This window comes from Vulpes vulpes, unplaced genomic scaffold (genome assembly GCF_048418805.1).
Source record: "Vulpes vulpes isolate BD-2025 unplaced genomic scaffold, VulVul3 u000000644, whole genome shotgun sequence".
NCBI lineage: Eukaryota > Metazoa > Chordata > Mammalia > Carnivora > Canidae > Vulpes > Vulpes vulpes.
Genome location: NW_027325787.1, coordinates 821,898 through 848,886, shown reverse-complemented (window position 1 = coordinate 848,886; position 26,989 = coordinate 821,898). Strand labels below are relative to the sequence as shown.

Below are 26,989 nucleotides of genomic sequence, written 5' to 3'. Positions count from 1 at the left end.
CTCGATCCCAGGACCCCAGGACCACGACCTGAGCCCAAGGCAGATGCTTAACTACTGAGCCACCCAGGTGCCCCCAAAATTTAGTATTATTAAGATTTTTTTTGACTCTTCGGTGTTACTTGCTTTTATTGTGTGCTTAGAGGTCCTGCTGGTGTCAGTGAGGGCTCTGTTGCAGCGAGTCTGGAGTGTGGCCTATGGAGTTCCCATCAGACAGGCAGACCCTGCAGTCCTCCTGGATCTTTCTGCCACTAGATCCATGGAGAGTATTGCAGGCCTGTGTGGCCCAGAGCATCAGATTGATTTTTGTCTCAGGTGCTGTATCTGTAACCCATACTTTCTCTAGGAGGGGAAAATAAAGGAGTCCAGCAAAAAGGTTCTGAATTTGAGTTTCTGTAGGCAGGACTCACAGTATCTTGCTTGGTACCCTCTCAGCAGCTGGCACGGGGCCTGATGTGTAGTAGGCCCTCGGTACTCTTGTTGTGCAAGTGAATGAATAAATTTCTGATATTTTTGCTTCTCAGTATGTCTTTACAGCAAAATACATAGATCATTGTTTTTTTCTGAAAACTTTCAGTTACTTGTCCTTTTTTTTGTCCTTTTTTTTTTTTTAACTGTTGAGGAAAATGAGTCTTTTAAAGGGTTTCCTGAACGCAGGGAATACTGTTAGAACTTAGAAGGTAGTTCTTTTCAGCCTGTGTTTAATCACATCAGAGGTGAGCTTTACCACCTCCTGATAGTTCCATGAGCCAGATGGCATTTTTAAGTTCATTGATATCTTTCAGAATGTCCCCATTAAGATCAGAATCAACTGTTCTTGTTCTTCTCTTTCACTTTCTTACTATGAACTTCTGTGGTCTCTTCCTGGGAAGATGACCTGGAGGAGTTGTTTCCATAGAGACGAGGATGAAGATTTTAGTGGTGAGAGCATTTCTGTGATGTGGGGAAAGTGGGTTCACGGGGGTTAGGTGGGGTATAGTACAACACATAGAACTCTATTTTAGGTGATCCAGGGACGACTTCGCCCTAGGGCTACAGCTGTTCATGGACCTTTGTCTCCAGGGTCAGCTCTTCACCGTCAGATAGAGGCAGAGCCCAGACCAGTCCTGCTTCCTGACCTCAGTACCCACTAGGGTAGGATCAGAAGCTTGTTTACTCCCCAGGGGTGGTCTGCTCCCCATGACCCCAGGAAACATTCTTTATGGAATGCTTCCCTCTCATTCCTTCCCTTTGTTGCCCCTTCCCAGGTTTGTCAACAGAAAACCCTCCGCAGGTGTTCTGAAGGGGAACTGTGAAAAATCACCATGTATTTTAACATGAGCTGCTGTCATTCAACAAATACTCATTGAAAGCTGCTTTGTGTCCTCGAAATGCCAATCCTTTGTATCCTCAGCCAAGAATGATTTAAAAGCCTTTAGAATCTTTATTTCTATCTGGGTGGGGTCAAAAAGCAAATATGGAACAAACAGTCAATGGCTCTTTTGACAACTTTGGCAGTTTCTTGTGTCAGTAGCATCACGAACTGATTTTCTTTAGAGGAGGGAAGATGTCAGATGCCAGAAAATCTTTCACTCCCTCTCATTTGACTCTTAGGGAAGTGGTTCCATTTGTATCTTAGCTGGTTTGGAGCTGAGGTTGGTTTGGCGGATATGTCAGGGTGTGGTCTCACACGGGCTCTCTCTGGTCTCTGTGTAGGAGGAGGTCAGCTCACAGCAGAGGTCGCTGTGACAGTGAGGCTAGACCACGCCCGGATCCTGTCTGAGACCCGCCAGTTCAGAACTGTGGCTGTGCTGTTGTCGTTAAGTTTTGAGTTGGAACAATCTGGGCACTTTTGAATGAGTCAGGCGAAAGCAAGGGCAACCCACTTTATTTTTATTTTTTTTTAAGAAAACTTGTTTATAAATATATTTGAAATTCTAGTTACAGCCATTTAATGGAGTGTTTAAAAAGAACACCTAGGGGGCACCTGGGTGGCTCAGTGGGTTGAGCATCCTGCTGTTAATTTCTGCTCAGGTCGTGATCTCAGGGTTCCCAGCCAGGATTGCGCTCATGGGGGAGTCTGCTGCTCCCCTTCTCCCCCTCAGCTCCTCCCCAAATGCTGTCTCTCTCTCTCTCTTTCTAATATACATAAGTAAATCTTTTAACAAAATAAATAAAAATAAAAATAATACTTGTATTATGTTAATTTCTGCAATAAGGTGGCCTCTTTTCTTAATGGAGTGCTGCTTAGCCTTGACAAATTTTGCTTTGTATTTTAAAGCTCTTTTCACTGCAGGAGTCCCCTTCATCTGTGGTATGTATACATTTTATGTACTCAAGTGTGTTTTTTCTTTTTAAAGATTTTATTCACTTGAGAGAGAGTACGAGCAGGGCTAGGGGTGGAGAGGCAGATGCAGAGGGAGAAGCAGATTCCCCGCTAAGCAGGGAGCCCAGTGCAGGGCTCTGATCCCAGGACTCCAAGATCATTGCCTGGGCCGAAGGCAGGTGTTTGACTGAGCCGCCCAGGCACCCCCTAGTGCATTGGGTGTTATGTGGAGCATCACTGTTGAAATGTTTAATATCTCTGAAAAGGTGGGCTGTGTACCTAGAAGATTTCAAAGTGTGTCTCCCTGTTTTTTCTCCTTCCTGTGTCCCACAGTCGAGAAGATAATGCTGCTGCTGCTATTGGGCATCGCTTGGTTTGGCTTGAGGACATTCAGGCTCTGAATGGAGGAGAAACCTTCAGAACAGATAAGAAGCCAGATCCTGCAAACTGGGAATATAAGTCTCTCTACAGAGGAGACATAGCAAGGTATCTGTCATGATGTCTCTTCTGCTTTCTGCTGTTGGGAGGTGACTTCTTTCTCCCCACTAAACCGTTCGGCATGGTTGCTATCTGCTCCCTTCCTTTGTGGATCCTGGTGAGCATCCTCTGTTGCCGAGCTGTTGAGTCCTGTGTCTCATGTCACACTCTGAAATGAAAGCTCCAACCTGGAGATCAGGATCCAGGTCTGAGGAGTCTCATTTCTCCATGGGTGCCTGTAAGTGTGCCAGCAGAGAAGTTTTTATTTTTATTTTTTATTTTTTTAAGATTTTACTTATTTATTCACAAGAGACAGAGAGAGAGGGAGAGAGAGGCAGAGACACAGGCAGAGGGAGAAGCAGGCTCCATGCAGGGAGCCTGATGTGGGACTCCATCCCAGTCCTCCAGGATCACACCCTGAGTTGAAGGCAGACACTCAACTGCTGAGCTACCCAGGCATCCCGGAGAAGGTTATTAGTGACTATTTGTTGAGTGAATAACCTAAAAATACCTTGAAATAATTGTGACAAACTATCTGGAAACCATTTGGTCTGATCTCGATGCCATTGTAAAAAAGTCACAAAAGCCTTTTATTTATCTATTCTCCCCAACTAAGCCATTTTGAAAGTGACATTAAGTGGTAATGACTTCTTCCAAAATGTTTCCGGCAGACGTCACCAGATAATCAAAAAAGAGACGATGGTGTTCACTTCAGTAATTAGTTTATTAAACTTTCCTCTAATCTGTCAATCAAAAGTATTTAAATACTTATTAAATCCCTTAGACACTGGGTCATTTGTAAGACACTGTTGGGAACACAAAGAACAGAAATACACAATCTCTCTTCCCACACAGCTCGAAGATAATGAAAATTGAAGGTAGAGAATATTGGAATATAAAGCCAAGCAGAGACCATTATCATCATTCTTTATAGGCTAATTACTTTCTAAAATAAATTTCAGTTTCCATTACGTTGCCGCACCTTCAGATTTCAATCGTTGTCATTCCTCGTGACAATACTCCTCCCCCTATAGGCAGGTCCTGCTAAGAATTCCTTTATGACGTGTTTATATCCGTTACTTTTCAGGGCGTATTTATATTTGCGTGCTCTCTCCTAAAGTCTCATGGCTGAGAGTAAATGACTATTCAGATGTATTCATATGTTTTTGAATATTTTAATACTCCTGAAAGCCTTGTTTGGTTCCCCATGCCAGTGCGGTACGGTGCCACAGACGAGATGGAACCCAAGAAAGTTGGAGGGTTCAGCAAACACTAATGGAGTCTGAAGTGTGTATTGTGAGCCTGTGCTAGTTCTTTCACTTACGTTAGCCTGTCTGGTCCTCTCCCTGCTCTGCGAGCAGGACAGCACTCATTTTTATGTACAAGGAAGGGAACCTCAGGGTAAGTAGCCTCTCAAGATCATGCTGCCAGGAAGCAGCTTTCTGGGGAGTCTATGTTTCTCTAACCTCAAATTTTTTTTTTTTTTTTTTTACCATCCACAAATAAAGTGAGCCTGGTTGGTAGGACGTTTTCTAGTTGGGAAACGGAGGACTCCGGTTCTCATTCTCACTTGGCCATTTGCTGATACTGTCATCCCACATAAGTCCCTAACCCTGCCTGAGCCTCTGTTTCTTCGTTTAACTCCTGCTGTGCCTTACACACAGATAGCAGGCATCATCAATACGAATTAGAAGTTAGTTCACAAGGATCAAGGGTTATTATTTATCAATAGATGAAAAAGGAAAAATAGTTACAGTGACTGATCTTATAGCTCTGCTGATGGACAGCCCAGACCTCAGGAGGAAGATGAGGAGAGACGTTTATTAGTCTGACTTGTGAAGGTACCATTGGAAGGGCTTGGGGCATTGCTGTGATTTCCCAGTAGGTTCCTAAAGCTGAGGTGAGGTAAGTCTTTCCTGGATTCATAGCTGTACCACTGTCAGTGTCAAATCTAGGAAAGTATTGATCCCATAGCACTGAGTTGGTCCGAGGACAGGGAGAGTATTTTGTCAAGTCATGGATTTTCACACTTTGTGAGGGGCGCTGAAAAACCAGGAGCGTTGAGAGGACTCGGCTAGCACCATTGTGTGAGGACCGGATGGGGGCTTGTGGGTATTGGGCTGTGTCTCTTCAGCTTCGCTGGACCATCTTTTGGAAGGTGGTTTGACAGTGTTCTTTGTAACTTGGAAAGGCAGAACCAGGATCAGTGAGTGGAAGTTCCAGAAAGTGAGATTTGACTCAGTATCAAAGCAAGTTTTCTTTTTCTTTTAAAGATTTTATTTATTTATTCATGAGAGACACAGAGGGTGGGGTGGGGCAGAGACACAGGCAGAGGGAGAAGCAGGCTCCACGCAGGGAACCCCATGTGGGACTTGACCCTGGGAATTCAGGATCACGCCCTGGGCTGAGGGTGGACGCTAAACTGCTGAGCCACCCAGGGATCCCCCTCAAAGCAAGTTTTCTAATAGTGTGAGCATTCCAGCAGTGACCTGGTATGTGTTCGTGTATCATGGTGAAACAGAGCTTAGAGTTCGTGGGTAATAGTCACAATTACCTTTGGCAAGTTCTTTAGGGCTAATATACTAGCTTCAGTGAGGTTCAGCTCTGTTTTTTTCTCCATTCTTGGAGAAGATTGTTTCTTCAGCTATATACCAGATGAAAGAGTTGGCTTATGTTTAGGAGTCAAATCTTATAAAATAATAATTGCTTTAACTTATCTTGTCCTTACTATATGGCTAAGGACTTCAAGTGTATAAACTTTTTGATTGTCCCTGCTATTCTGTGTTGTGGGTATCATTATTATACCCATTTCACAGAGGAGGAAACAGGCACAGACAAGTTTTTTTTGTGTGTGTGTGTGTGTGTGTGTGTGTGTGTGTGTGTGGTTTTTTTTTTTTTGGCGGGGGGAGGGCGCCTCGGTTTATTTTAAATAACTTGGTCAGGGTCAGCTAGTAAGTGATGGGGTTGGAATTTGGATCCAGGTAGATGGCCACCATGAAAGCATATGTGAATCGAAGTCCCTGAAGGAAAGGCACATTTATTATTGCCCAGCTCACGTAGGGGTTCAGAGCCGCTGAGTGGATTCAGGTCAGATTTGTGTACTCAAGTTAAATATGTTCTTTTCCCATACCCGATCCCTCTTGTTTTGTTTTGTTTTCTCCTCCTTCCCCCTCCCTTTTCCTGTAGCTGAATTCATTTAAATTAAACCATATGCTGTCATTCACTGAACCTCCAAAGTGGGGCTCCCTCCTCCTGGAATTATTCAGGAAAGACCAGCTGACCATTTGGTAAGGATTTTACAGGAAAAGTGCCTTCATTTGGGGGAATACTGCATTAAATTACATCCTAGGTTCTGCCCAATTAAGATTCTATGATAAGTGGTAAATTAGAGAAAACCCAAATGTCCAACAATAGAGAAGTGTTATCTAGATTAGGACTTATCCCTCCAATGAACTGTTCAAAACCAATAAAAATGGTATTTTCTAAAATGAATAGTATGGGTAAATGCACAAAAGTAGGCAGGAAAGCTCGAAGATGTTGTATCAACTGTTTTTAAAAAGATGTATGTGGGGGATCCCTGGGTGGCTCAGTGGTTTAGCACCTGCCTTTGGCCCAGGGCGTGATCCCGGGGTTCTGGGATCTAGTCCCGCATCGGGCTCCCTGCATGGAGCCTGCTTTTCCCTCTGCCTGTGTCTCTACCTGTCTCTCTTTGTGTCTCTCGTGAATAAATAAAACCTTAAGAAAAAAAAAGATGTGGGTGAACACATATAAATACATCGACACACATATCTGAAAGTAGGCACTTAATGATACAGATCAGTAAGACTGTTATAAAATGTAGCTGTTAAAAATCAGTTTTACAAAATGCACTTCTAAGGTCAGAAAACTCTGTAAACATTTTTTTTAAAGAGATTATACGAATGTTGAAATACTGTTGATTTTTAGTGAAAATAAAATAGTAATTAAGGGGAGAACAAAACCAGTCCTACTTTCGGTGTGTTCCTTACAGAATGATGGGTGTGTTTAAGCTTTTGAAGCACTATTTTATCTCCTCAGCCCTCATTAAAGTTGTTTTGACTCCTAAATGGACCAAGGAGGACCTGGGGACAAGGGGATGGATAGGAAGAGTTTGCGTGTGACGGCCGGAAGGGCGGCTTCTCAGGCACCTGTTGACTGGGGAAGCAAAAGAGGTGCTGCGTCTGGACCGGGGGATGAGGGTGGGGGGGGGGGAGGTGAGGGCAGAACTTTCTGGAAAGATGACAGAAGGTGGTAGCTGCTCTGTCCTGCCCTTTCCCCCCGATGACAGCATGATATCATGAAAATTTTAAAAAACAGCATAAGCTGAAAGAATTTTACAATGAACCCTCTTACTCCCACCCTCTACGTTCTGCCGTCAATTTTTTTTTTCTGCCGTTGATATTTTACTGCACCTGCCTCATCGCGTGTCTGGCTGTTCGTCCGTCCTTCAACCCGTCTTACTGTTTTGGTGCCAGTTACCAGAATACTGCCCACTGCATACTTCAGCAAGCCTGTCATCTGCTGGAGTTCCAGATATGTTGTTTTTTTCCTTTGACTTACAGCTGACATACAATGTAACTTACACACAAATCTTCATTTGCTGAGTTTTGACACATGCATATGCCTGTATGATCCAGCCCTCTGTGAAAATACAGAACTTAACTGTGACCCCCTCCCCAGATTTCCCCCTGCTCTCTTCCATTCAGCCCACATCCCAGCTCCCCAGGGGCAGTGTGTGCTAATTTTTTTCCATCCTCAATTAGTGTTGTCTATCCTAGCATTCCACACAAATGGAATCACGTAGTACATGCTCTCTTGGGTCTGGCTTCCTTCAGTCAGTGTCATGTTTTTGAGATCCAGCCACGTTGTGGCATTTGTCAGTAGTTCGTTGCTCCTCACTGCTGGTCACATTCCGTTGTGTGGCCGTACCTCCGTTTATCCATTCTTCTGTGGATGAACACCTGGACTCTTCGCAGAATACGGCTGCTGAGAATATTTGTGCACACATCTTTGTGTAGAAATGCAGTTTCCTTTATCTTGGGTAAATGCCTAAAATAGAATTGCTGGGTCATGGGGTAAGTCTAAGTTTAGTTTTGTCAAGAAACTGCCAGGCCTTTCCCCAAAGTGACTACCAGTTTGCCTTCTCACTAACAGCGTGTGAGAATCCTGGTTATCTGGCCCATGACTCACTGGTGTTCAGTATTGTAGTATTTTTGCCATTCTGGCGGGTTGTAGCATATATATCTCTTGGTGGCTTTAATTTGCATTCCCCTCATGATTAGTGTTGTTGAGCACCTCTGCATATGCTGATTGACCCTTCGTGTTGTCTTTTGTGAATTCCATCCACATCCTTTGCTAATTTTTTAAATTGGTTGTTTGTCTAACAATCATACCATAGAGTACACGATTTCCCTTAGCCTTCATGCACATATTCAGTAGTTACGAGTTTGTGATTCTGGGGGCACCTGCACGCTCCATACAAGCTTTTTAGAACCCAGTCTCTCTTCCTTTAGAGTAGAAAACAGCCAAATGTAATTTTATTCAACACACTTGTTTCAGGATTAAAAATACAATCTTAGCCCTCTCCATTTTCTTCTGAAGTGGGGACACAGGACCACATTGCAGAAAAGGGACCAGTCTAGGAGCCAAATGACTCACTGTCTCCTGAGGCTCCAGTGTCCTCAGGAATAGCATAAAGGAGGGGGTGAGGATTCCTGCCTTGTCAGTTCCATGTGAGCATGACAATGACATATGAGACATTACTTTACAAAACTCTAGGGGAAATAGAAATTACTAGATCTGGAAGACAAACCTGATCTTAAGTTCTTGAGGCATTAGCAAAGAAATGTTTAGAGGAATAAGTCAAACACGGTAAAAGTTCCTTGCTAATTATCATATTTCTCTAAATGGAAACAGTTTGAAGGTAAGGTGAATTTGAGTACGTGTGCAGTTCACTTGCCTGACGAGTGCTCAGGCCTGCTGAGCTGAGCCATCACTCCCATAGATCTAGCACGCACACCCTCCCTCGGTAACTTTTTTCTTTTTCAAATACAAGATACAAGAGGAAAGGAGACTCCTGTCTTGGCATTAACCCCAAGAAGCAGTGTATATCCTGGGAGGGGGCTTCCAAGGAAAAGAAGCCTTCGCACAAGCACGTTGAGCGCTATTTTACGAAGAAGAGTGTGGTATTAATGAACATGGATGGAGTTGCCGTTGGCAGTAAAAATGAACCTCCCTCATCTGAGCCAATCTCGTTTATCCCAGTGAAGGGCCCGGATGAGGTGGTTCCTCCCGTTACAACCTGGTTGAACCCTCTGGGGATTTACGATCAATCCACCACGCAGTGGTTACAAGGACAGGGTCCTTCAGAGCCAGAATCAAAGCAGCCAGACTCACAGATGGACAGAGAGAGCGCACTACTCAAGGCCAAGGTGGAGGAGTTCAACAGGAGAGTCCGGGAGAACCCCCGGGACATTCAGCTCTGGATGGCGTTTGTTGCTTTTCAGGTAAGTAACGCTGTTGCAGTTCTGTTACTTTGGAATGACTGTCCTTGTTTGGGGCAAACTGATGGGTTCTGCAGAAGTTTGGGGCCCCCGGGAGGACCCTGGCCCAGGACATTTGAAGACGATTAGACCGTAGGCCCTGCCCTGAGCTTGCTGCAAGCCCAGTGAGGCAGTTGGCCATGTGAAGAATAAGTGCTTTCGGGTATAATTTCGGTGTGGGATGAGGGAGTGACATGCCTCTAGGGAGTAAGAAAGGGCTTCTAGAAGAAGGTGACGTTTGAACAGAATCTGGGGAGAAGCAGCGTGCAGAATGTGCCTTCTCATCACGTGACCCAGCGGGAGCTCTGTGCTCCCTTTCTGAAACACTTGCCTTTGTCTTCGTCCTACTTACTTTTTTTTGAACCACTGTATAGTGTTATACAGTTATGTTTTGCTCCACATTTAGCTGTTTTATGGGTAAAGTCAGCTCTTGAGAAGCAGTATTCCAGGAGCTGCATGCCCTCTATTGTTACATGACCTCACGACCAAGCGCAGACAGGTGAATCAGGTGAAATACACGCTCCGTGGTATCAGGTGATACAGACACTGAGGAACCGAGTTTTCACTCCGAAAAACGCTGTGATAAATAGGTGGCGATCAAGAAAGTCTGACGATTGGTTTTGGGAGGCGATAGACATTGGGGCTTGTAAGGAGCTCTGTTGTGCTGGTGGAGTTTTGAGGCTCTCTTACTTCCACTTGAAAATTGATGTTTTTGTTTTGAGGACGAAGTCATGAAAAGCCCTGGCCTGTATGCCATCGAGGAGGGAGAGCAGGAGAAGCGGAAGCGGTCTCTGAAGCTGGTTCTGGAGAAGAAGCTGGCCATCCTGGAGCGGGCCATTGAGAGCAACCAGAGCAGCGTGGACCTGAAGCTCGCCAAGCTGAAGCTCTGCACGGAGTTCTGGGAGCCCTCCACCCTGGTCAAAGAGTGGCAAAAACTGATATTCTTACATCCCAACGATACAGCCCTTTGGCAGAAGTACCTTTTATTTTGCCAGAGCCAGTTTAGCACCTTCACTGTGTCAAAGATCCACAGTCTTTATGGAAAATGCCTGAGCACCTTGTCTGCGGTGAAGGATGGCAGCATTTTATCGCACCCTGCCTTGCCGGGCACCGAAGAGGCGATGTTTGGTAAGAAGCTGAGGACCAGATCCATTTATGTTGGGGTGCTTATCCTTTCTTTTGGCTCTAGTCAAAAATGAAGATTTGTTTCTGGTGTATTTTAGAAACGTCAGAACTGATAAAACAGATTTAAACAAAAAGCATCAGGGTGCCTTTGGATTAGAACAGATTCTGTGTCCAACTTCTTGGGACGGGTGAGCGATGGGTATTAGAGCCAAAAAAGTTAGTGAAACCTCAGTGGTCTAGGAGTTCCAGGTTTTCTGCTTATTAACCGAGGAAACAGAGCCTAATTCTCGGCTGTTGTGGCTGTCAGTGGCCTTCCCTGTGGAGATACCTGCCTGCCCCTCTCACCTGCTCTCAGGTCTCCAACAGTGGTGTTCATGGGGATGCCCTGATGGCTGCAGGTCAGTGTGCAGAGGCAGCTATCAATGTCATTACTCCTGAACACTTCTGGGGGTCCCGAAGGAGCCTGGAATACAAACTGTCCAGTAATGAGGTACAGAAGGCAGCAGGTGACACAGGAGCTGGAGGATGTCGCTCGACCTACATCCTGGATTTGCCCTTCCCTGGTTCTCTTGGGACCCTGTGACCTTCCATATTTCCTTAACCTGCCTGAGCTCCCATTTCTCCCCCAGCAACGGTGATATAATAGTTGCTTTATACGGTAACTGAGCACGTTCACGGAGATTGACACGTGAGTCTGGCTCGGTGCCTGGTGCACGGCAGGCATATATTTGATCAAAACCTTGCTGTTTCTGTTAACTTCTAAAGATGTAAATGTTTTGCCCTAGAAATAAAAAGCATTTACCACACTAACATAGAGTCTCATATTTGATATCCTTTGTGGTATGCTCAAATGGCCAGTGCTACTTGGTAAATGGAATTGTACCACCATTCAGACAAACCAAAATCATCAGAGAGGGAACCTTGATTTGTTTACAGTGGACTCGGAACAGATGGTGAAAATTGCTGGTGAATCTACCATCTAGCGATCAGTCGATCACAGATCTTTGCTTTCTAATGAAAATCTTTGCTTTTCCTAGAATTTTTCTTGTAATAATGAGTTTTCAGTGTTTAATAACTGACCAACCTCTTACCTTTTTTTTATGTAATATACATAGTTTTTATTAATATTTGTATTTCATGACGGTTTTGTGTGAAAATTGGAATAAAGGTACTTTGCAATTTTATAGTGAGTCCTTGTAATAAGGACACACGTCTTTACAGCCTTGAAATGATCACAGTAACTAATTTCGGAGAAAAAGATGTTTTTGGTGTTGAAGTACACGTTTCTAGAAGTTATGTTCTTTGCCTTCAGTGATGTTAACCAGGATTCTCCCTCTTGCTGTCCCGTTCTCAGCGCTCTTTCTTCAGCACTGCCACTTCCTGCGGCAGGCCGGTCACTCAGAGAAGGCAGTCTCTCTGTTCCAGGCCATGGTGGACTTCACCTTCTTCAAACCCGACAACGTGAAAGACCTGCCTACCAAGGGACAGGTGTGGGTTCTAGTTCTGTGACCCGTCTCTCCCCAATACCCCCCTCTCCTCCCTCCACCGCTCCCCTCCCCCTCCTTCTCCTTTCTCTTTCTCTTCTGGGGGCAGGTGTGGATGATGGGAGATGGTCTGGTAGTAGTTTTAAAATATATCCTCCTCTATATCAGTCCTGCTGAGAAACTGTTGCTCATAATATTCTGATGATCCAAGGACAATTCCATAATGAAGGTAGTGAAAATTGGAGAGAGAAAAGATCCACTCTCCCCCCCAGTATAAAGACTCACTGTGTCCCCCTGTTTTCTTACTTATGGGCCTTATTTCAATGCTAATTGTCCCCACCAGGAAACAGTTGTTATGCCTTTTAGAGCACATCTTACCATCTCCTGCCTCTCCACATTCTAAACTGGGTCTCAGGTCATCTTCCCAGTTAGCATTTCCACAATGTAAGATCTTTGCGGGAGTTTCAGACAATAGCACTTGTTGGCACTCTGTCAACACCCATCCTAACCCGGGAGGTGATAATCATTTAGATGACAAGTGAACACTGCTCATATTTGTGATGTAGAAGCAATAAAAAAAATCTCATCACAGAGCTATCCATATAAGAAAGCCGCCTTTTCCCTTTTTCCTTGGAAGAAATCTTGGTTTCCTACTTTGCGATAGGGGTCGGGTGGAGGATGGATAGGGTATCTGAATTTATGGTGAACTTACAGAGGTCTTAAGAAGCTAAGATCTCCATCTTGTGGAATTTTCATGAATTGCCTTTAAAGACTATTTTTATCATTATTATATTTTTTTCTAGAGGAAATTGGGTTGAAGAGTATTGGTTAACATTAATCATATTTGATTAGTAGTATAATAAGCCAGATAACAAAATTGTTTTAAGACATACTTTGCTATGTTAAGGATATGCTGTGCTATGGAAGTGAATCTTAGCTGACTGCAGGGCCTTGGGAGTGTGGTTGTGGGGTCAGGATCAGAGTAGCCTTAGCCTTCATCCCCACCCTTTGCTGACCCTGCAGACTGTGTTTAGAACGAACAGTCACTGCTTGTGAGTATGAAGCCTCAGGAGCCGCTCCCCTAAAGTGTCAGCAGAGCCTGTTGCATGCTCTTGAGATTTTGCATACTAACAACACTTGTTTCAAAGCATTTACAAGACAATTTTGAATAAAGCTTTTTCTTTAATGACATCCCATATTTTTAAAACCAAGAAACATTGTTACAAGAAACAGTAGTAGAGCATAAAAGAAGCAGAGTCTGATCTGTGTTTCTACAGAATAAATAAATAGGTTATAATGATCACACTTAAAAAAAAAACAAAACAAAACAGCACTTCTTTTTCTTGAGTGCGCTTCTGTCCAGGAAGCTTAAGACCTGGGGAGAGGGAGTGTGGTCTCTGGCTCCCCTTCCCAAGCTACGGGCCTGTGTCAGGACCATTGCCTGCCCCTGGGGCTGTCCTGGATGCAGCCCTCTTCTGGGTGTGCGTGGCACTTCCCCAGGCTCAGGCTGGACGTTCCTCTTGCTCCCAGCCCACAGCGTGTCATTGAAAACCTTGTCCTCTTCTAAAGGTTTCTTACAAAAGCTTTCCTTAAGCAAGGACTTTAAAGTCCTTATTGTCAACTGATAACACGATTGCTTTCCTGTTCATTGCTGTGTTCACGTTCTCCATAGGATATTACTTTTTTTTTTTTAAGGATTTTATTTAATTGACAGAGACATGCACAAGCACAGAGAACGGGAGGGAGAGGGAGAAGCAGACTCCCCGCTGAGCAGGGACACCCCCCCCCCCCCCCCCCCCCGCCCCGAGTTCATGACCCGAGCCTTAGGCAGACAACTGACTGAGCCACCCGGGCATCCCGGGAATTACTTACTGCACTGAACTAGTCACCACACACAGCAGACTTAATGCCCCAGTGTGTGAGAGCAGAGGTGTGATCACGGGGCCTGGCTTCAACATGCAGACCTTTTTATTCACTGGATGCCTGCCACATGGAGCTTGGTGCCAATAAGCGTTTGTTGAATCTGTACTCTGTATTGGGCACTGTGCTAGACGTCAGGAACATAGAGTTGAGATGTCATGCCCTAAAGAGCTCCCACTCTGTCCTGTTGAAACTTTGAATCCCCTTGTCCTCAGAAGGTCTTAAGGGCAGTATGATTTCAGGTACTAAGGGGCCCAGTGGCTTTAGGGGAACTGGGTGTGTCCCTGTCCCCAGGGGTCAGAACTGGGAAACCATTCCTCTCTTGCCTGGCTAGAGGCCCTTCTCCACCATGTCCAGTTTTTTCCTAACACACTCTCAGAAGTGGCAGCCCGTCACCTTTTGCAATATTCTGTTATATGTCATGAGGTCCAGGCCACACTCAGGTGTGAATGCCACAAGGCAGGGGTATGGTCACAGTGGGGCTCTCTTGGAAGGTGCCTACCACACTAGGTCATTATTTTTCCTGTCTTAGGAAAAGTATCATATATACTGGAAAGACAAATGGCAAGCAAGATTTCAACCATAAGCCTCTCTTTCTTTTTTTTTTTTTTTTTTTTTAAGATTTAATTTATTTCAGAGAGAGGTAGAACACAAAGCAGTAGGGGAGCAGCAGAGGGAGAGGGAGAAGTAGACTCCGTGCTGAGCAGGGAGCCTGATGTGGGGCTTGATCTCATGAACTGAAGGCAGATGCTTAACTGGCTGAGCCCCCCAGGCACCCCCTGTGAGCCCTACTCCTGCTAGTCAGAGCATACTTTGCTCAGTGACTCAGCAGGTTTGTACCTGTTAATCTAATAATGTTCTTATTTTCAACCTGCACAGGTGGACTTCTTTGAGCCCTTCTGGGACAGCGGGGAGCCCCGGGCCGGGGAGAAGAGCGCCCGAGGCTGGAGAGCATGGATGCACCAGCAGGAGCGAGGGGGCTGGGTGGTCATCGGTGCAGGTGAGGCACCTCTCAGGCAGGTTGTGTATGCCTCTGCCTATTTCTTGTGGAATGTGTTTTCACAGCTTTATGATTATTTGTTTATGTATATAAGCTCTTCAGCAGTCCCTGAGAACACTGTAGAAGTATCACAGTGTCAAAAATGCATTAAGTGGATGTATTGGGAGAGCAGACTATCTCTCACCCTTAGGGTCATTCAACTCCCTCCATGCTGTGGAGGGTTTGTTTCTTTCCAGAAGACATTTCATTTTCCTTGTACTTTTTTTTTAAACTTAGTTCTTTTATTTATTAATGTATCATTTTAAAGATTTTATGTATTTACTTGAGAGAGAACCACACACATGAGCAGGGAGCCCAGTGTGGGGCTCAATCCCAGGACCCAGAGATCATGACCTGAGCCCAAGGCAGAAGCTTAACCGACTAAACCACTCAGGCCCCTGTTCCTTGTTTATTTTAATTTTTTTTTTTTTTTTTTTTTTAATTTATGATAGTCACAGAGAGAGAGAGAGAGGCAGAGACACAGGCAGAGGGAGAAGCAGGCTCCATGCACCGGGAGCCTGATGTGGGATTCGATCCCGGGTCTCCAGGATCGCGCCCTGAGCCAAAGGCAGGTGCCAAACCGCTGCGCCACCCAGGGATCCCCCTTGTTTATTTTAAAATACTTATAGATGCACAAGAAGTTGGAAAAAAGTACACTGGGAGGTTTTGTGTCCCCCACCAGTTCCCGCCCATGGCAGTGCCAGGATGCAGAAGCACAGTCCAGATATTGGCCCCAGCAGTGTGTGGCAAGCACATAGGTGCACGCATGTTTGGTACTGATGGGCTTTATCACATGTGCAGCTTCCTTTAACCACGTCCATGGTCACGTACAGAACCAGTCATCAGCACAGAGTTCCCTGATGCTGTCCCTTGTAGCCTTTATCCCCGCCATGCTCCCCTCTCAGGACGTCACTATTATTATGTTGTCATGTTACTTCGCGTATGTTATATAAATGGAATTATGTGGCGTGTGACTTTTTAGAACAATTTCCTATTGTTATAAAAATATATACACAATTTACCGTTGAAAAAAACATTTTTTGAGCCCACAGTGCCGTGGCATTGACTGCATGTACACTCTCGTACAAGTGTCTTAGCATCTGTCTGTCTCCTCAGCTCTCACGTCCCCAGTGGGAACCCCACACCCACTACGCAGCAGCTCCCCCTCCCTCCCTGCCCCTGAGGACCACCGTGGCACCTGCTGTCTCTATGGATTATTTTAGGGACCCCAGAGAAGGGGAGCAGGCAATTTTGTTGTGTGGTGACTAGCTTATTTCACTTAGTGCAATGTCTCTGTCCAACTGTTGTCGGACGCCGAGGTTGCCTCACCTTTTGGCAGTTGTGAGTGATGCTGCAGGGAATGTAGGTGTACAAGTATCCAGAGGTGAAAATGCTGGATCGTATGGTAGTTTTTTTGATTCTTTGAGAAAACCATTGTACTGTCCGCAGGGCTGCACCATTTTATGTTCCCGCCATTGCTGCACAGGGGTTCCAGTCTCTTCACATCCTCACCAACATTTGTTTTCTAACTTCTTAACAATCAGTTTTTTTTTTTTTCCATTTAGTGTCATTCCCCTGAAATCTGTGGGAATTGTTGCGTGCATCTGTCATTTGTTGCATCTATCTTGGGGAGTAGTTCGTGGTGTAGACGTACCGCGGTTTATTTTGCTGCTCACTGGCTGCAGGATGTTGGGAGTGTTCCCGGCATGTGGCTGTTACGAATAATGCTGCTGGGGTACAGGTGTTTGTGGGTACATGGGTTTTCATTTTTCTGGTGCCAGCACCCAAGAATACAGGTCCCAGGTTTTATAGAAAGTGTGTTTTGTGTTTTGTTTTGTGCACGTTTAATTTTATAAGAAATCGACCTCCCGTTTTCTAGGGTAGCTGTACCATTTTATATACCCTGTTTATTTGTAAATTTTTTTTTTAGGATTTTATTTATTTATTCATGAGAGGCACAGAGAGAGAGAGGCAGAGACACAGGCAGAGGGAGAAGCAGGCCCCATGCAGGGAGCCTGACGTGGGACTCGATTCCGGGTCTCCAGGATCACGCCCTGGGCCGAAGGTGGCGCTAAACTGCTGAGCCACTGGGGCTGCCTGTAAATTTTTTTAAAAGATTTTATTTATTCATGAGAGATAGAGAGAGAGAGGCAGACAGAGAAGAAGGCTCCATGCAGGGAGCCCAACTCGATCCTGGGCCTCTAGGATCACGCCCTGGGCTGAAGGCAGCGCTAAACCACTGAGCCACCCGGGCTGCTCCTTATTTGTAAATACTGAACTTTACTGAAGACCCAAGACTTTTCTTCCATTCTGAACATGTCATGTAGCATTCTAGAACTGTGTTGTCCAGGATTGGGAGGCATTAGCCACATGCAGCCTTTTTAATTAAATTAAGATGAAATAAAATTAAAGATTTAGTTCTGTTGCCAGCTGCATTTCAGGTGCCCAGTGAGTGACAGGTGGCTGATTGCCGTATTAGACACATAAGATACCTATTACATCATTGTCATGAAAGGTTCTGTTGGACAGTGCTGCTCTAGGATATGTGTGTTCCCATGTTAATTGCTGTGATAGCATTAAAAATCATCTGATTTCATTAGTGATCTGCCAGGGGTTTTTGGGAACGTGATTCATGATGGGAGGGTCCCTCAATGCCTTTGAACCCCTGCATGTCCCAGAATGCTAGGCCTGTCTTACTCCTCTTGGCACTGCAGATGCCCACTCCAGACCAGCAGACCAATTGGGTGTCAGTGGCAGTTTTATTTGCTGGTGAGGTGAGCTAAAAGGTTTATTCTTGCCTAGATGATGAGGATGATGAACCAGAAGACGAGGACCAGGAAATAAGAGATAAGAGCCTGCCCAAGTGGCAGATCTGGCTTGCCGCCGAGCGGTCCCGAGACCAGAAGCACTGGCGGCCGTGGCGCCCTGATAAGTCCAAGAAGCAAACTGAGGAAGACTGTGAGGACCCTGAGAGACAGGTAAGTGTCCCAGCCCGGGAGGGAGGGCAGCTGCGGGGTCCCTACCTTCTCCCACTTCCATGGGGTGCTTACCTGAAGGAAGTTTGCTGAGCTCTCAGAGCACCTGCCTGGCTTGGGGGATGTTTGCTCACTCCTGTTCTTGTCTGTGGAAATTTCATCGGCCACAGGTGATGTGGGAGCACAGGGGGACTTGACCGGCTGGTTCCTGTACCCAGGAGGAGGGTAGGCCCCTCTGGAGATTGTCTTCCAGTTTATTCAGAGAATTTTTCTCGAGGAAGCCTGAGGACTCAGGGTTTTAAAAACATGGTATCCCTTGGGACGCCTGGGTGGCTCAGTGGTTTAGTGTCTGCCTGCTGCTCAGGGTGTGATCCTGGAGTCCTGGGATCAAGTCCCACATCAGGTTCCCTGCATGGAGCCTGCTTCTCCCTCTGTCTGTGTCTCTGCCTCTCTTTCGCTGTGTTTCTCATGAATAAATAAACATTTTTTTTTTTTTAAGTGGTATCCCTGTCCGAGGTTATTTAGCTGTATGCACTTTCCCCACCGTGCTTGTGCATCCTCAGAGATGGGGCAGACAGATTTGACCGGGGAGACGGGAGGAACTGTTCAGGGAGGCCATCTTGGGACAGTTCGTACACGGCTTGTCTTGCTGGGGAAGGAACCTGCATTACTGAGCACCTGTTGTGCATCAGGCACTTCACTTACATTATCTTGTTTGCTGTCATTGAGTGACTTGGTTTGTGCTACTCCATGTCTGGTGGCCAGTGGCTCTGGACATTTGGCATTAGTTAAATAAGGAGAAGAGATCCTGTTTGGAGACCAGAAGGGTTTTTTTTTTTTTTTTTTTTTTTAAGATTTTATTTCTTTATTCATGAGAGAGAGGGGGGAGGGGGCAAATACACAGGCAGAGGGAGAAGCAGGCTCCATGCAGGGAGCCCGACGGACTCGATCCTGGATCTCCAGGATTACACCCTGGGCTGCAGGCAGTGCTAAACTGCTTAAAAAAAAAAAAAAAAAGATTTATTTATTTATTATTTTAGAGAAAGAAGAGGGCAGAGGGAGAGGGAGAGAGAATCCCAAGCAAACTCTGCCCTGAGCTTGGAGCCCAATACGGGGCTCGATCTCATGACCTTGAAATCATGATCTGAGCCAAAATCAAGAGTCTAATTGCCTCCTGTGGCACCCAGGTGCCCTCAAATGATAACATTCTTCTATCTTAATATAGAGTTTTAAGGGTTGTAACTTACCCAAGTAACTATAAAAGCAATTATGTGTGCTTTCAGAAGTGAGCATAATCCTAGATTTTCTGTGAGGCTCCTTTGGAAGGTTTTGGCTTAAGCCCTGTCTTCACAGTCTTCCTTCCTGAGTCTCTGGGAAGTGTGAGAATGGTGCCAGGTCCCCTCCAGCTCCCCTTTGGCCCCCCTCCTACCCCCCCCCACCTCCCTCAGGCTCCCCTCTGGCTCCCCTCTGGCTCCCCTCTGGCTCCCCAGGGCCTTTCAAGGAAAAAAGCCTCTGGCTTTTTTGCATCTTGCCGGGGAAACCTAGATCTTGTCTGTTTAAAGTTTTAAATTGAATGAAGTTGAATCGTTCACACATCATGTGAAAGGAGCTCTGGGGAAAGTCGAGAAGCCTTGTTGCTTGGCGAGGTAAACCACCCCAGCTTCCTAGAGGGTCACTCCACCTTGTCTGTGTCGCAGGTGCTGTTCGATGACATCTCGCCATCTCTGATCCAGCTCTCCAGCCCAGATCTTCGGTTTCAGCTGGTCGCAGCCTTTCTGCAGTTCCTGGGCGTGCCCTCTGACCTCAGCCCCCCAGCCTCCTGCCTCTACCTGGCCATGGATGAGAATAGCATCTTTGACAATGGGCTTTATGATGAAAAGCCGTTGACTTCTCTCAACCTTTCCTTTTCTGGTGTCAGCTGTGTGGGCCGCTCAGACCCACTGGGCTGCCGGCGCTGGACCCGGGGTCACAATCGAGAGGGCGAGGAGTTCATCCGCAACATCTTTCACCTTGTGATGCCTCTGTTTTCAGGCCAGGAGAGGTCTCAGCTCTGCTTCTCCTGGCTACGGTACGAGATGGCGAAGGTAACTCCGGCCCCCGCCAGTCCCATATGGGGGCTTCAGGAACAATCGTGGGCTCTTGGTGTTCCTTGGAGCACTGGGCTGTGGCACCACTTTGTTCAGGGATCCCCAAAGTCCCAGGGTGTGGCTGCCCCTACAGAGGGGCTGCAGAGGGGAGGAAAGCAGGGAGCGTGCAGCTCATCAGTGGCTGGAGCTGTTCATGGTGGTCGCCCTTCTGCTTCCAGGTGTTTGGGGTTGTAGGAGCAGTTAGTGTGAAGAACCAAGCTTAGGCAGGGGTTGGAGGATCTCAGGGTTGATTAAAGTAGATAAAATAAGCTACTTACTTACCCTGTTCTTCGTGTCTGTCTTCCTGCTAGAAATTCCTCTAGGATGGACTCTTCTGCCTCCTGCTGGCCACCAGTTAGCACTGACCCTTGACACCCTGAGTTCGGGGGCTCCAACTGCGGGTCGCGCACAGCATGTATTGTGAAAATAGCGTGCGATAAAATGTGGTGGCCACCTTTCCCTGGAGAAGAATATTTGGAGCATATGAGCCTTGTTTATCGAGGTTTCGGATGGAAACCTGGACGGGGTTGTTTGGGGGCGCCGGTCACCTTGGTATAATCCAGATTTATTGTCGAGCTCAGAGAGCCTCAGTGTTCAGCAAACGTGACGAAGGAAGGAAGTGTAGACACCTGTGTGGCTTTCTGAAGTTGATGGTCCAAAGGGATGGCTTTAAAAATCACAGAGCACTTGGGAATCCTTTTCTTTTTACTTCCAGGTCATCTGGTGTCTTCACACTAAAAACAAGAAAAGGTTGAAGTCGCAAGGAAAGAACTGCAAAAAACTAGCCAAAAATCTCCTTAAGGAGCCAGAAAACCGCAACAATCTCTGCCTCTGGAAGCAGTATGCGCACCTGGAGTGGCTGCTGGGCAACACGGAGGAGGCCAGGAAGGTGTTCGACAGTGCGCTCAGCGCGGCAGGGAGCAGGGAGCTGAGGGACTGGGAGGTGTGTGAGCTCAGCCTGCTGTACGCCGAGCTGGAGGTGGAGCTGTTGCCAGACCCGAGGGGGGCCTCTGCGGCCCGTGCCGTCCACGTGCTGACCAGACTGACCGAGAGCGGTCCCTACGGGCCCTACTCTGGGCCAGTCTTGGCCGTCCACATCCTGAAAGCTCGGAAGGCATATGAACATGCGCTGCAGGACTGTCTGGGGGAGAGCTGGGTCTGCAGTCCCGCCCCCACCGCCCCTGCAGCGCCCTGTCACTGCCTCATTAGCCTGGTGAAGTGCTTCATGCTCTTCCAGTACTTGACTGTGGGGATCGACGCCGCTGTGCGGGTATGCGAGCAGGTGTATGCAAAACTGAAGGGCTCCACTTCCCCCGGTGGCTCCAGCCCTGAGGACGCAGGCAGCGCACAGAGCCCGAGCAGCGTTCTTGAGGCGGTCATGCTCATGCACACCAGCCTGCTCCGATTCCACATGAAGGTCAGCGTTTACCCTCTGGCTCCCCTGCGGCAGGCACTCTCAGAGGCCCTGCAGTTGTATCCGGGCAACCAGGTTCTTTGGAGGTCCTATGTGCAGATTCAGAGTAAGTCCCACACAGCCAGTAAGACCAGAAGATTCTTCGATGCCATTACCAGGTCTACCAAGCCCTTGGAGCCTTGGTTGTTTGCGATTGAAGCCGAGAAGATGAGGAAGACGTTGGTGGAAAGTGTTCAGAGGTTAGTACACACATCTTGTCTGTGTGTCCACAGACACACAGAGGCCCTGTGAGGCCTCCGGGACCCAGGAGGGAATACAGGTCAGCGCCTGTTGTGGGTGTCCAGGTAACCGAGGATGACACAGTGAGGGAGGACCAAGCCTTGCAGGTGGCAGCGGCTTTCATTAGGGGCTTCCATGCTGTCTCCCTAGGCTGCAGGGATGGCCCGTTTGGGTTCCTGCACATTGCTTATGATGCATGGGTGTTGCTGGTCAGGCGTGCAGCTGTCTGAGGAGCTGTGGCAAAAGCATAATGGGTGAGACCCAGGCTCCAGTGGACCCTGGATTCGATCCAGATTCAGACCTTCCACTCCCCGGCTGTGTGGCCCGGGGCAGGTCACATCAGGTCTAGTAGGTTCCCTTCTGTAATGTGGGAAGAATAGCTGAGCAGCCCTGGAGGGGCCAGCGAGGGAAGTGCTGAGCACAGAGGGGTGTGAACTCACTGCTGGCCTCTGTCGTCGTTACTAAGGACGATGGCACCACGTCCTCCGGGTCCCTCTTGACAGTGTGTGACCACAGGTTAAGCGGCAGTCCTGGGAGTGCGGTAGGCGTGGCTACACTCACCTGGTATCTGCTGACTACTCAGAGTTGTCTCTGAAGAGTGTTTCACTTTTTTTTTATTATTTTATTATTTTTTTTATTTCTCCTGTTGGGGTTTTACTCACTCTACTTTCCCTAAACTGAAAGGACTTTCCTTCCCATCAAGTAGGCTCTGCATTCTGCTGAGTAAAGGTGAGGCAGAGAAGCAGGGAGATGCTGCGTCAGTTCTGGGCCGACTCTGCTGGGGGACACGAAGCCTGGGCACCGCCTTCCTCTGGCCTGGAGGGGCCATGTAGTGTCTGTACCCCGAACGCCCCCAGACTTGCGGGCGGCACTGTGCCTGACCCAGCCATCCTGCTGGAGCTCCTGTTTGCTGTCACTGACGCACCTGTTCCTCTCATGGCACCGGGTGGGGCGAGAACCTGGCTCGGGGTCACGGGAGCCTTTGTCTTGCAGGGTGGATGGCAGAGATGTCCACACCACGATTCCCGAGACCGGCCTGACGCATCGGATCAAAGCCCTGTTTGAAAATGCCTTGCGGAGTGACAGTGGCAGCCAGTGCCCCTTATTGTGGAGAATGTATTTGAATTTCTTGGTAAGAAAATGTTTCGTGTTCTTGTTTTTCCGCAGAGCCCTGCCGCTTCCTCACCAGTGAGAACGTCTGGTGTCCAGTAGCCACATCCCAGGAAGGCTGGCAGGGGCTCCCCCTTGCCCCCTCCCCCCTCAGCCTCGCTTAGTCCGTCTGGGAGCTGTGGTGGCGTCCCGCCGTGTCTCTGGGACTTAGGAAGGGGGCGCAGGTCACATCTGTCCTCAAGGTTCTGGTCGAGGGACAGGCATGACCACTGGGCTGTTTGATGCAGCAGAGCTTCCTGTGTCTTGGAGTTGACGTCCTCGAGTCAGCAGCCTGGAGATGGCCTGAGAGCGCTCGGTGGGTGGGGAACTTCATTCTCTGCCACGTGTTCCTAAGAATTCCTGGGCCTCGATTCCGTTCTGTCGTTAGAGTCAAGACCCACCCCAGGATGTAGCTTGGACAGTGGGCCTCCCCAGGGCAGCTTCGCTCTCACTTAAAAGCACAGTAGTGATTGAATGTGGAAAGGTGCTGTTTAACTCTGTGAAGGTGTGTGTGGAGGCCGTGTTTGGTTAAGGACCTGGCGTTGGGACAGGTCATGTTTCCTACGTCCAGTGCCGAGGTGTGTGGTTTTGCAGGGACATCGTCTCCTGGCCTGCTTGCGTGTTTCACCCGAAGGCTGCGGAATCACACCCGAGTGACCCTAATCAGTGTTGTACTTCACAGACGCCAGGACTGACCTTCCTTATCTCTTACGTTCCCAGTGGATAAAGTCTCAAGGCAAAGTATTTGAACTTTTCCAATTGACGTATGACCGAGTTCAGGTGTAGAGACGCAGAGAAAGTACAGTAGGGGTCAGGAGAGGTCAGAATCCACGTTGGCGTGGCTCCCCGAGCTCTGAAAGGCCCAAGTGGCCGGGAGGACGTGGCATCTCAGCAGCATGTGTTTTTAACATTTATTCATTCATCAGACTCAAAAGCTCAGATTTTATGTTTTGGTGCCTGTGTGTGAAATGAAACTTTCAGAGGCACAGATGCTGGGGCAGTTGTCACGGCACATTCGTGGCTGCTGCCTGTTGCTGGTCGGGGGCTGCGGTCGGGAGCTCCCTGTGCTGGGGCGACTCGGCCGAAGGAGCGCGCGAGTCTTTGTAAGCACGCGAAACCCCGCGATGTAAACGGGGAAGGCCGGCGCCTTTGCCAGTTTAACTTCTTTCGTCGTCGGTAGGGATGGGTGGAGACAGACTTACCGTGTTCTTACAAGGACTCTCCCGTGAGCCAAGTTTGTTGGATTGTGGACAGAAAAATTCTTGTTGACTTGGCAAAAAAAGGACTGGGGCCCTCAAGGAATTTCTGTCTTTCTGGAAAGGTTAGCATAGGACCAGGGACGAATTAGTGCGTGACTTCTTGCGGCTCCTGGGTTGGCTCCTGAGGCACTGATAACCCGGTGGAGAAATCCAGCTTGGGCCAGAGGGCTTGGCGAGGAGAGGACCGGAGGGAGCCGGCCCTGTGGCGGAGAGCTGGTGGTGTGTGCGTGTGTGCGCCGTCTCGTGTGCATGTGCGCCTTCCTGTGTGCGTGGGTACACATTTGCAGGTCTGCACACACGCAAGTGTATTTACTCACTTGCTTTTTCCCTGCCAAAAAGATGGAAGGAAGTGCAGCTGCATTTGGGAGAAAAAAGGGTTAGACACTGAGCACCGCCCGCTAAGTTGGGAACTGCGCCTGAAACCTGTTGTGGGGGCGCTGTCAAGGGTGCCATTCCCTCTGCATGTCACCTGTCAGCCACTCCTTTTTGTTGTTGTTTTGGCTAGTATTGCAGTTCTTCTCTTTCTTTATACGCTCACTGTGGGGGTCGAAACTCGCAACCCTGACCTCCAGAGTCACATGCTCCACCTGCCGAGCCAGCCGGACGCCCCAGAATTGCCATTCTTTTTGGGATTCTTAGAATTCTTTAATTTGGTCACCTGGCTGCACAATCGGGGCAGAAATGAGGGTAAGGTGGGTAGCTGATGCCGTGGGCCTGATGAAGGGAGCCTTACGAACTCAAGGGAGCCGTGGCCCCTGGCTTGCATTTCACCCTCCGGTATCATTTCTTCCCGCCTGTGGTTGGCGGCTGGCGGGAGTCAGGCTGTATTGAGGCCGCCGCTTACAAGAGCTGGTGGGAGGGTGAAGAGTCGCCCTCAGTTCAGCTGCTGGTGGAGAGGACGGAAGCCTCCAGCAGGACTGTCGTCACCTCCCAGGAACACTTGGGTGTCGTGGAAACGTAGCTTTTTGTTTGGGTTGGATATCACTTGGTCTAGTAACTTTAAAAAAATTACATTTGCTAACGGCTGCTCAGATAAGAAAAGAGAGTGGAATTTTACAAAAGCCTGAGCCCTTCCGGTGAGAGGACACAGTGGTGCCCAAGCTGCGGTCACTGAGCACCAGCAGCCCACGTCTGAATGGAGAACTTGCGCACCTGCTCCGTCAGGGGGGCAGGAGCCCAGCCCCCTGGTTCGGGGCTGGGTGGGGGGGCCCACGGCATCCTTCGTGGGCCAAGGCCTTCAGGGCATGTGTGAGGCTCCCCCGCACCCCCCAACAAGGGGTCTCTGCGAAGCCCTGGCTCCCAGTTCACCCAGCAGAGCGGTCATCCCTGGCGGCACCCAGGTTACACAGGGACCAGCCCCCGCTCTGCTCTTCCGCCCGCAGTGTCCCCTCGGTTCTGTGCTCATTCCATTCCACCCACCGTCCCAATGCTGTGGGGTCACCTGTCACCTGTGTCAGCCTGGACGCAGGAATGGCCATGAAGTTATGGTTTGTGAGGACGAGGGACTTAGAGGGTGAGGAAGGAGGGTGCAGGGCGCCAGGGCAGCTCTGCTGAGTGGGAGAGGGTGGGTGCCGGGCCAGGAGCCGCCAGTGCGCCGGGTGCTGAGCCCTTTGTCCCTGGCGGACCAGGCGTGTGCAGTGCTGATGGAGGAACTCAGAGCAGTTTGCGCCAGAGTCTTGCCACCATCGGACCTGAATTTGCTGGGTTCCAGGATCACCAGGGCACCTCCCAAATACAGCGGTTGACAGGACGGCAGTGCCGTCTGTCCTTCTTTCAGAAACAAGGAAATTGTGTCTCAAGCGTATGAGAGCACGTTGAGATATTTTGGTGCGTGAAGGAAGGACAACTCCATTCACTGGGGAGGCCTGGCCTCGAAAGGGCCGAGGGGGCACAGCAGTGCCCTGGGCTCCGCAGCAGGCTCCGGAGGTGGTGACAGCCTGTGCTCACGGGTGCTGGCCGTTAATGGGCATCAGCCTGGAGGAACCAGGAAGGTGGGGCGGCCATCCTCGGTGGCCGAGCGCCCGAGCCCCAGGCTCTCTAGGTGCTGTCCCTGGTTCCGGGAGGGCCACCAGCAGCCCTCCACTTTCCTCAATGCCGTGTGCCGGCCACCGGGCGGGTAGAGCCAGTGGCCACCAGTGGGCTGTCCCCGTGGGAATGCGCCTGGGGAGGCGGGGGCCAGGAGAAGCCTTGAGCAAATGCAGGTGCTTGCTGACCCGGGGGCGGCTCTGCTGGGCTGGGGTTCCCTGGAGGAGCCACGGGGGACGGGGGTCTCATTCCTCTGAGATCTCATCAAATGGTCCCCGTGTTGCATCAAGGCCCGAGCCTCCTGTGACACCCAAGGCCTGCTGGCCCGGGGAGGGAGGAGGTGAACCTAGAGGTCACGGGGCCCGTCACCACTCAGGCTGCCGGGGGCCCTGCCTGCACCCACCCCATGGCGCAGGGCCTCAGGCCCGGGGCCGCCATGACGGTGCCACCCCTCCGCGGGCTGGCTGGGTGCCGTGAGCCCCCTGTGGGTCCGTGCGGGGCGCCCAGTGTGGTTTCCATAGCCTTAGCATCTGCTCCAGTGAACCTTCCAATTCCTCCCCTGCCTCAGGTTTCCTCAGGAAACAGAGAGAGGAGCAAAGGCGTGTTCTACAAAGCCCTGCAGAGTTGTCCTTGGGCAAAGGTGAGTCCCTGAGACCACGAGGTCTGCACGCATCCACCGTCCGCGTCACTGGGGACGGCACCCCAGACCTGCTAGGGAAGCCTTGCCCTGCACGGGGCCAGTGTCTGCTGGGGCTGCCATCATCTGCCCCGAGTTTGGGTGCTCCTGGCGTAGGGGTCCCTGGGCCACCGGGGAACCAGGCGGCCTCGCTCCTGAGTCGTGTCTTCCTGGCGGCG

At 48.9% G+C, this 26,989-nt stretch overlaps 1 protein-coding gene across 2 annotated transcripts in view; it reads left to right on the top strand.

Moving 5' to 3' along the window:
* Positions 1-26,989, top strand: part of NRDE2 (NRDE-2, necessary for RNA interference, domain containing) — a 46,690-nt gene that overhangs the window by 17,136 nt on the left and 2,565 nt on the right. For both annotated transcript variants that reach the window (XM_025982600.2, XM_072745572.1), the window contains exons 4-13: positions 2,636-2,788; positions 8,853-9,303; positions 10,062-10,467; positions 11,819-11,952; positions 14,748-14,868; positions 17,710-17,885; positions 19,580-19,966; positions 20,724-21,661; positions 22,695-22,833; positions 26,703-26,774. In XM_025982600.2, coding sequence (XP_025838385.2) covers positions 2,636-2,788; positions 8,853-9,303; positions 10,062-10,467; positions 11,819-11,952; positions 14,748-14,868; positions 17,710-17,885; positions 19,580-19,966; positions 20,724-21,661; positions 22,695-22,833; positions 26,703-26,774 — 2,977 coding nt within the window. The remainder of the gene's footprint in view (positions 1-2,635; positions 2,789-8,852; positions 9,304-10,061; positions 10,468-11,818; positions 11,953-14,747; positions 14,869-17,709; positions 17,886-19,579; positions 19,967-20,723; positions 21,662-22,694; positions 22,834-26,702; positions 26,775-26,989) is intronic.